The 10,073-nt window shown below is 33.2% G+C and overlaps 1 protein-coding gene across 1 annotated transcript; it reads right to left on the bottom strand.

The window, feature by feature from the left end:
• Positions 1-5,454: 5,454 nt before the first annotated feature.
• On the bottom strand, positions 5,455-9,205 carry LOC146913091 (large ribosomal subunit protein eL30-like). Its single transcript, XM_085716340.1, has 5 exons — positions 9,136-9,205; positions 8,909-9,014; positions 7,112-7,213; positions 5,838-5,906; positions 5,455-5,751 (listed from the first exon to the last, which is right to left on the bottom strand). Exons 1-5 carry the CDS (start codon positions 9,154-9,156, stop codon positions 5,711-5,713), a joined length of 339 nt encoding a protein of 112 aa, XP_085572466.1. The 5' UTR covers positions 9,157-9,205; the 3' UTR covers positions 5,455-5,710.
• Positions 9,206-10,073: the final 868 nt, after the last annotated feature.

Here is a 10,073-nt window from a genome sequence, read left to right on the forward strand (position 1 = left end):
TTCGTCTAACTACTTTTATCGATAAAATATAATACAAGTTCCAAAAAGAATTATGACAATTTTTTTTGAAGAGGTTAAAATAGAATATATTGATCAAACAACCATGTTTTCCCAGCACAAGACGTGCTAGAAAAGCGAAGGAGAAAAAGTATTAGTTACAACAACATAGCAAAACGGAAGAAATTTCGAAAAATGAAAATTACAAGGCATCTTTTAATAAACTGTGATAATTAAAAAATATTAGTCAGTGGATTGATTAATAAAGGATAAAATTAGAAATAAATACTTAAAACCAAGGAAAAGATTCAACAAAAATATGACAATATAAAAACAAAGGAAGAGGTGGAAATAGGCTGAGTCGTGCTAGGCTTTGCATGGGCTACGACTGACCTGTCAACAGTTTAAGGCATAAGTGTGGCTTCTTATTCTCAAATGAACATATTTAAATAATTAATTTGTTCTATGATTAAAATATACTAATGAGTTAATAAGTTAATGGTATTAAACTCGCTTTTGATATATAACATGATATTTTAGAGAATTTGATTTTACATGACTTCAGGTTTCAATTTTAGTTTGTAATAGTACTTTTAAATATGCAAAAAAAAAATATAGAATAATAAGCTTAACATTTTTATCAGTTGAGCTAGAATATTCTGACCATTGGCTTCTTGCAAAACAATATATGATGTCAGGAATTCAATGAATTTTTATTTACTAGTTAAATTATACTTTTATTATTAAATCATAAAAAAAGCATTTTATATTTTAGTCTATTTTTGTTTGATATATGTTATTAATGTTTGAATGCATTTTAACGTTTTATGTTCTTGTTCATAAATTTTAGTAATACCTTTAATATTATATATCCTATCAATATTATTAAATAAGTTATCCTTGATAAAATAATTTCAAAAATAATTTTATATAAAAATTAGTGTATTACTATACTAAAAACCATGTATTTTAATATTATAATTTCAAAGAATTTGATCATTTTTTAATATATCATTTATTAATTAGAATTATGTAAAGTTGTAGTTTTTATTGGAATGTATTATTAAGCACCTTTAAACCTAAGAATTTCTAAGAATATCATTTTTTAATATATCAGTTAATATTATAATTTTTAAGAATTTGATTCTAAAACCATGTACTAAAAACCAATAAGGATAATCTTCCCTTTGAAAAAAAAGGATAATTTTAAGAGAATATAGATAACATATATTTTTTTTGGAATCAAATGGGGTACAGATGAATCTGTAACACCTATGTAGATTCAATTCAAAAGGGAAAATTACAAAATTTGGGGGACGTGAAGCTTTGCCCAATCAAAGAAATACAATAAAAAAATAGCCTTGTTGGGTTCAGAACAATAAAACTTTGTCTGAAACGAATCAGTATACAAGACGCACATTCCAGTGCATCTGTGTACGGGCATGAAACAAATAAGGATAATCTTCCCTCTTGATCAAAGGTATTACTAGAGTCGTATTGCAAAGTCCACAAACTCCTTCACTTGATCAAAGGTATTACATAAATGATGATAATAAGGAGGGTGATGATGTTTTCCACCCAACAAAATCAGGTCCTAGCGATGGGCAAGGACATAAATCATCACCACCAAGAGTTATTCCTAAAGGCTTATTGTAGAGTCCACAACCTCCTTCACTTGATCATAGGTATTCCATAAACAAAGATAATAGGATGCTCACTATAAAACTTTCTCTCTCTTAAGTTTACGCTCTGACCTCTCTCTAACACCCCACTTCCGTCGCTGCTCATCCAAATCCAATCCTTTCCTTATCGATGTAGATCCATAGTATGGTGATGCGACGTGTTTTGTTCTCCGCACCACCGTCGCACCCTCTTCTCCTCCAGCTCCCCTGTCTGGCTCCGTCCTCTCGCCGTTGTGTTTTCGTCGGTGTGGTCTTTTCTTCTGTTCTCGCCTTTCGTCAATCTTCGACGGCTAGATCCGCCTGCGTTTCGGTGGGTAGCAGTATGGTTTCTTTTGGTCTTGCTTGTTCTCACGGGTTCGCCTTGAGTTTGGTGGGTTTTGGCTCAGTTGCGTGGAGCTGTGTGTGTGGGGGGCTGGTCTTGGCTGTTGGTTGTCGGAGGAGAGGGTGGTGGGTTTCTTGCGCCACCGTCCTCTTTGGGTGTCGTGGGTTTTTGTTGTGTTTGCTGGTTTGTTGGTGTCGTCTTTATGTTGGTTTTGGCGAGCTATTTTCTGATGCCGTAGCTATTCTTGGTTTCTTGTGTTGTTCGTTTTTGTCTCACGGTGGTTCTCCGAGACGTTTTGGTGTCCGTGCTGTTTTTGTGTTTCTCTGAATGTTGCTCGAAAGGGTTTGGTGCGTAGACGCTCCGTGATGGCGGTAGTGGTCATTCATGTACCTTTCAGAATTTTTGGGTCTTTTTGGGTCGCGCTAGTGTGTTCTTGTCGCTTTTTGGTTTGGTTGTTGTTTACTCCGGTCCCGGTCGCTTTCTCCTTGCCACTGGCGGATGCCATTCTATGATCTGGGGTTGTGTTTCCACTTCAGACCGGCGTCGCTGCCCGTGTTTTGTTGTTTGGTTTCGTCTTCCTCTTGATTGTGTTTGTGTTGCTGTTTGTTTCTTGGAGAGGTGGTTTGGTAATGTAGTTTACTTTCAACCTTGCTATCTTGCTTTTGTGCTTACCGGTCCTTTTGGTTGTTTCTAGTTTTAGTTTTGTATTGTTTTTGTTCCGTAATGTTGGTTTTGGTGATTTTTGTTGTTGTTCGGTTTTGGGTGGCATCAGACTTATTATCTGTTTAGGTGGTTTGGCGCTGTTTTAATCTGATAGGTGGTGATGCAGTGTTGGTGGTGGGGATCTTTTTGCAGGGGTGGTGGTGGTGATGTTTGGTGGGGAGGCAGTGGTGGTGATTCAGTATAAGGGGGTGGTCGGTGTTGCTTAGGTGTGTCTGTGGGTGTTTATGTGGGGGATTCCTTTCGGAGGCTGCCTCTGGTATTCGGGCCCATATCCGTTATCGCTACCTCTAGTTTGAAGTTTTGGGTTGCTTTGGTGTTTAGGGTGTGTGTCCTTCGAGCTGAGCTCTTTTCCTTGTTGATTGATGTTTGCATCACCGCAATTCATGTTGTCTGCTTTACATGTTGTGTGCTGGATTCTGACGGGCCGGTTACTTTTGCATCGAGATCGGGAGTTGGTGTCTGGCTGCGTTCTTGTCTGGCGGGCTACGGTGTTTCTCTGGTGGACTGAGGGTTAGGGGTGCCCGTCTGATTTTGGTCCTGAAGTCTGGTGGGCCGATCACTTTTGATTCGAGATTGGGAGTCAGTTCTTCGGTTCAAGTTTGGTTTTGGGCTGTTATGGTGTTCTTTCGGTGGACCAGAGGTTGTGTGGTGGTGGAAGCTGATTGATCCATGGAATAGTGGCTCAGCTTAGGAGTTGCGGACGATGTGTTTCATTTAGCGGGGTCTATCTGGGGTTGAGTAGTGGTAACGGGTGGTTATGCGTATCGTTTTTCAAGGGTTGTTTTGAGAAAGAGTATGTGCTAGGGGGTGATTTTATTGGTGTAGGGGTGTTTTGTTTGGAGTGTATTTTTGGGTGTTCCGCCTATATACGGCGCCCTAGTTTGTATTCTCTGAATCACCGGTCTCTGTTCGTCTTGAGCAGGGATCTGGTTTTTAAAATAAAATTTGCTGTTTCAAAAAAAAAAAAAAAAAGATAATAGGATGGTGATGATGTTTTTAGCCCAACTGATTTAAGACCTAGTCGTGGACATAAAACATCACCAAAAAGTTGTTCATATGAATTAAGGTTCGAATTTTAGTTTGCATGTACTAGTTATAACCATGTATTGATAATATGATTCACAAAACTATTTTCCAAATTAAGGATAATCTTAACTTATTGTGACTTGAGTTTAAGTTTTGATTTCCATAGTTGCCATTATGCGTAAATTTTATTTTAAATCTTCATTTATGTTGATGGTTCTCATTTACCATGTACAACCAAATAAGGATGATGTTAATAGAGATAAAATGTATTACTTTTAAACCAAATCACAATAAATGGTAAAGGTATTGAGCCATATCTTAAATAATCGAAAAACATTGAAATTCCACTCTAATTTAGTCATATATTTTATACACGAGAAAATTATATGAGAACTTACTAGTATTTAGACCCGCACGGGAAGTTAATTATTTTTGTGACTAATATTTATAAATTATATGAGAACTTACTAGTATTTAGACCCGCACGGGAAGTTAATTATTTTTGTGACTAATATTTATAAAATTGCAGTATAATATATAAAAATAAAAAGACTAATACTAAAAAAAAACATGGCATTGTGTACACTAAACTATATGTTCTTGTAGGTTGATCTGTCTATTTCCATCTTTTAAACATAGGTATAGATATTTAAAAAAGATATTAATTATTTGATTGGGTAGCCTCTTCAAAAAAAAAAATTATTTGATTGGGTAAAAAGAGATAGAATTGAATTATTATGATTGTTTTAAGTAAAGAGTAAAATTGTAAGAAAAAAATATACACTAAAAATTGATATCCCTTTGATATATTAGTACAAATATATTTTGTTTTGGTTGACAAAAGCAAACCTAAGCAAATTCAATATTAATTAAATTTGTAATACATATCGTGACATGATCAAAATTTTGAAGAAAAGTAGTATATATATAGCCACCTCTACTAGAGTTTCAGCCACAATATTCTTTGAATTCAATTTGAAATTTTGAATATGATCTTAGTTGGCCCGAACTCAAATGCTCAGTGAATGACATATTGGAGACTCAATGCTTTCAATTCAAACAATTGAAATACATGAGACTATGAGAGTGATTATTAGTTTATTATCTTTGAAGAAGTTTCTCTTATATCAAGCAAAATGTTCCCAAAATTGATTTACCATTCATCAACAATACATGTAGTCATCGAGTCCTCGATTTTGGTCCTTTTAGGGGCACAACCATGTGTATTGTCATGGCTGAAACAATCATCCAAGTCACATATTGTGTGACAGAGAATACTAAGCACTTCCACACTATTATTTTTTCGAGCGGATTCTCCTTTTTTTTTTTTCTTCTCAATTTTATCTTTGTGATCTTAATTGGAAGAAAAGTATATACTAAATAGACAACCGTTAATTTTGTTATATGCTACAAATTCAATCAAGTAGCATATTTGCAATTAGTTTATAAAACAAAGCCAAAAAAAAACAATGGAAAGGTTCACCGTAAGTCTTAAGCTCTCTAAAGGATAAAACCTTCAGTTTTCCAATTGGGTTGAAGATCGTGAATCAAATGAACATTGCCATCTCTATTGACCTAACCAACTCCAAACCCTTGCCTTGGTTGCCTCAACTTCCATGATCTCAACTCTTTGATTATTTGAAAAATTATCACTAATGTGCATCGCATGAAGAAGTTAGTTGTCGAGGAATTCAAGATAAAAGATTTCAACAATAACTATAACATATTGATAACACAATGACATTGATTCTTGTAATATAAATAAAATGACAATAACTTGCAAAATTGTATAGATCATTAAACTATTTTGAAGAAAAAATCGCAGTCGACTTATCATAATACTCGAATATCCAAATACTTCCGGAAGTCCACATAAATTTCGATAAGCAAAAACAAACAAACAGAAAACAGCCAGTTTTGTTTCAAAAAGGACCAAAATCGAGGACTTGATGCAACAACTCTATTGGTCTCCAGGTATGGTCTTGATGATGTCCGAATCACCTGAAAACATAAAATAAAATAATTAAAAACATGAAAAGCATTAAATTAGTTTCAAATGCTAGAATAAGTGTCGAATAATATGTTACCAGGATCAACAATGCTGAGACAACACACTCTGTAGTATTTTCCGCAAGCAGTGCCGAGGTCCACATTGTCTATAAGCAAGAAAAAGTTGTTAAAGCATTTGAATAGAACAGAATTGTTACAAGTAAAATAACAACAGCAACAAAGGAATCAATGATAACAAGCAATTACATAAAAAAATATCATCTAAATGTCAAATTCCTGATGTGGCTCAACTGATCAAAAGTGCAATTTTCAAAACTGTTGTGAACATTTTGGTAGATACACCTAATAACCTCAGATCTGATAGGACATAATGCACTTCTTAAGGGCCTGTTTACTTTGTGAAAACGTTTTTCTGTTTTCATTTTCTAGATTGTGTTCGTTTTAATTTCTAAATAAGATGAGAGACTTCTTAAGTGTGTCGGTGTAATGAAGAGAAGAGAGAATGCTAGCTAGAGGTAATGCATTCTTAGAAATAAAGGAACAGTTCTTTTGACATTTTCATTGTTTTCGGAAATGCAAGACAATTAATTGTTCACTTCAAGAGACTATCATCTCCTTGTTAACAAGTTAAACTAACATAAATTTTAAGAGATAAAAATAGGAATTGTTATCGCAAAGTAAACAGGGCCTAATATTGCAACGAAAAATCTAAATCTGAACAAGATTACTAAAACTTCCAGTCAAAATTTAGCAGCAGCAGCAACTAACAGAAGTTTTGACAGCTAAAATTCCCAGAGTGAAATAGTGAGTAAAATCAAAAAAATTCACCAACAACAGCCGTTTAAGTTAACAATAGTCTAGCTAGGTTATACAAAGGCACTAGCACAGACACCGGACACGACAAACACATCAACACCATTAACAAATTGAGGAAGTAAGATATTTGAATGTGACCAATGTATCGTTGTTGTGTCGGTATTGGAAATTGACAGATGTCCGACACTAGATACGACTTCGATTTAAAGGGTTGACGCTACATTGATATGTGTTGAAACAACAGGCTATTTTACGTATGAAGCTATTTTACGAATCATGCCAAAGCAATTTAATAGTGCATTATATAGTTAAGCTACTTAATACTGGCCAACAAAATGTAGAAAGCAAATTTTCCAAAGACTGTCAGTCCTACAATGTGACCGAACACAACACTTGAATCAAAAGCTAGAGAATGTGGCTTGCAAGTTCAAGGTCACTAAACTATTGATCAAACATATTTGAGACAATTCCCATTAATCATTTAGTGTTTATAAGTTAGTTTTTAAAAATGACACTGATTAGATAGAGAACTTACTCCCGTTGTAGTGATGAACTCCAACCTTCGCCAACATAGCATAGTACTCAATCTCGGACTTCCTCAATGGTGGGCAATTGTTAGCAATGATAATCAATTTCCCTGCATAAAATCGAAAAATGTTTACCGCAAGCATAATCAATGAGTTCACTAAAGAACTCATTAGTCAATACAAAACACAAGCAAAATCCACATCCACAATAGTTAAAAAAAAGTGTTATAATATTGGGAAATCTAATCACTGCACTAAGATTTCAATATACAACATACAACTCATGGTCACCACATTTCTCCATTGATTAAATCAACAATTTCAAATTTAATTCTATAAAAACCATATTTATGAAACCAAACTAATGATTCTTAAAAAAAGTCTTATTCCTACAACAGTTGCAACATAACAAATTCACAGCCACATTTCACAAACCAAAAAACATTCACTCTTCCCGAATCAAAACAAAATTATAAAAAAGTTTCAATCTCCAACACACAGAACAAAATACTCATTTCTCCAATATCCATCGACAAAACCAAAAATTACAAACTTACTCCTGAAAAAACCATAAATCTCAAACCCAAAACTTTCATTCTTAAGAATAAAACCCAACAGAAGCATACAAAAGCTATTTTCCTATAACATCTAACAAAAAACAAATTCACAGCCAGATTTCACAACCCAAATTAAATTCATTCTTCCCCAAATCCATACAAAACCAATCTCCTAAAAGTCAAACAATACAACAAAAAGTCCATTTTCTTGAATACATTGAACATTGCTTCAGCAATTTTTTATGTAACTAACAAAGTGCTAAATACACAAGCAAAAACCACAATAGTTACAAACAATATTGTGAAATCTAATCACTACAAATCCATTTCAATCTCTTCCACACATAACAAAATACTCATGGTCGCCACATTTCCCAATCAAAGAGACCAATAATTTCAAATCTAATCGGGTACAAACCATATTTCCCATTCCAAAAACATACATAAAGAAGTCTAACTAAACCATACAAAATCCAATGAATCTTGGGAAACCTATTCGCGGCAATTAGGCTTCAATCTCCAACATACAGAACAGAATACTCATGGTCAACCCATTTCTCTATCAATCAATGACACAAACAATGCCAACTTCAATTTTGTAAAAACCATATTTCCCATACCAAAAATATTCATTCGTAAAAAATCTCAACAAAGCCATACAAAATCTATTTTCCTACAACATTAAGGGCCCGTTTGGATTGGCTTATTTTTTAGCTTGTGCAAATAAATAAGCTTTTATGTGTTATTCATAAGCTTGTCAAGGTAGTTTATCAAAAAACAGCTTATGAAGATACAATTTTTGTTAGTGAGAACTTATGAATTAACATAAAAGCCTATTTATTTGATAAGCTGTTTTACACAAGCTCAAAGTTAAGTCAATCCAAACAGGCCCTAAACAAAACTCAAATTAACAAACAGCTTTCACCCCATTTCCAAAAGCCATACATTCATTCTCCCCAAATCCAAACAAAACCATAAAAACCTCATTTCCTCCAATGTATTCATAAAATAAAAATCTAGTTTTTTCACAAAAAAAACATATTCAAGAAACAACCCATCAACTAAATCAAGCTAAAAAAACAAAACAAATAGTAAAAACAAGATCAGAACCAAAAAAATCGAATTTTTAGTAAACTAAAAATTACAAATTTAAATTACAAAACGACCCATTAATTCAATTGAGCTAGAATCTCCAAACAAATATTAAAAATTAGATCAGAACAATGAAATTATCAAACAAAAACTTACCTTTGTTGTTCCTGAGAGATTTGAGAACAGTTTTGTAACCCAAAGTATACTTCCCACTCTTCATCACAAGAGCGAGTCTGTTGTTGATAGACTCATGGGTCTTCTTCTGCAAATCCAAATTAAAAATCAAAATCAAATTCAGAACTCAAAAACAAAAAATTAACAGAAAAATGAAGATAATAATGAAGAGAGAGAGAGAGAGAGAGAGAGAGAGAGAGAGATAGTACGGTTTTCTTTGCGGCAACCATGGTTGAAGTTAGGGTATGCGAAGATTTGTGAAATTGAACAAGAAGCCCTAATTTAGTTGGAGACGACAAGGTATATAAACGACAGTGATAAATGTGTCTAAACTAGGGTTTTGTTTTTTTTTTTTTGAGATTGTTTTTGTTTATTGGGCTTGGTCTTTTTTGTGCTCTATTTCAAAAAAGCCCATATATGTTCGATATTGCTTTTTCCATATATGATGTTGCTAAAAAAACACATTGAAAGAACATTTTTGCTCTCAATGATAGTTAACTGCCGTTTAGTTTTTTATTTTCTCTTGATCATTTTCATGTGTTTTTAAACAACTTCTTATGTGGGAAAAGCAATTTTCTATATGTTTCATCAAATTCAGAATTTGTTTCAAACTTGCTTTTTTGGAAAGCAATTTTCAGACATATTGAAAGTATTATTAGAAATAAGTTTTTTTCGTAAATAAAAATGGGTATATACCGTCGGTCCTTATGCATAATTCAGTTAGTAGGAACATTGTGATATGCAAAGGTTGAGCCTCGAACTCCGAATATTAATCAGGATAACAATAACTTATACTTTACAAAAATAATCAAAATTAATTATCGTCGTTCACAACTTAACTTTTGTAAGTGAACTCTTGTATATGATTTATAAATTTTTTGCATTTTGAGTGATGTTTCTATTAGGATAGTTTTTTGTATGCACCTTCTCTCTTTTAAGATCATGTCATATTATGATTTTTTTTTCTGTAAATTATTTATTGCATAAAAAAATTGGTTGAAAAACGTTTTAGAATAAAATATGGGTTGGAAAGTTATTTTAACAATGATTATCTTTATTATCATTTGAACAATTGTGATCATGACATAATGTGATTCGAATAAGAGCATGATTTTTCAAAAGTTTTTGTATGCAATGATTCGAATCA

This window comes from Medicago sativa, chromosome 6, assembly GCF_051527215.1.
Source record: "Medicago sativa cultivar Bolivia chromosome 6, Bolivia_mono, whole genome shotgun sequence".
Lineage (NCBI taxonomy): Eukaryota > Viridiplantae > Streptophyta > Magnoliopsida > Fabales > Fabaceae > Medicago > Medicago sativa.

Excerpts from the sequence above, each read along its gene's own strand:
- LOC146913091 (XM_085716340.1), bottom strand. The coding sequence starts at position 9,156 with ATGGTTGCCGCAAAGAAAACC. Across the intron at positions 7,214-8,908 it reads ATCTCTCAGGAACAACAAAG|GGAAATTGATTATCATTGCT; the intron begins GTAAGTTTTTGT and ends GATTTTATGCAG. Across the intron at positions 5,907-7,111 it reads AGTTCATCACTACAACGGGA|ACAATGTGGACCTCGGCACT; the intron begins GTAAGTTCTCTA and ends TCTTGCTTATAG.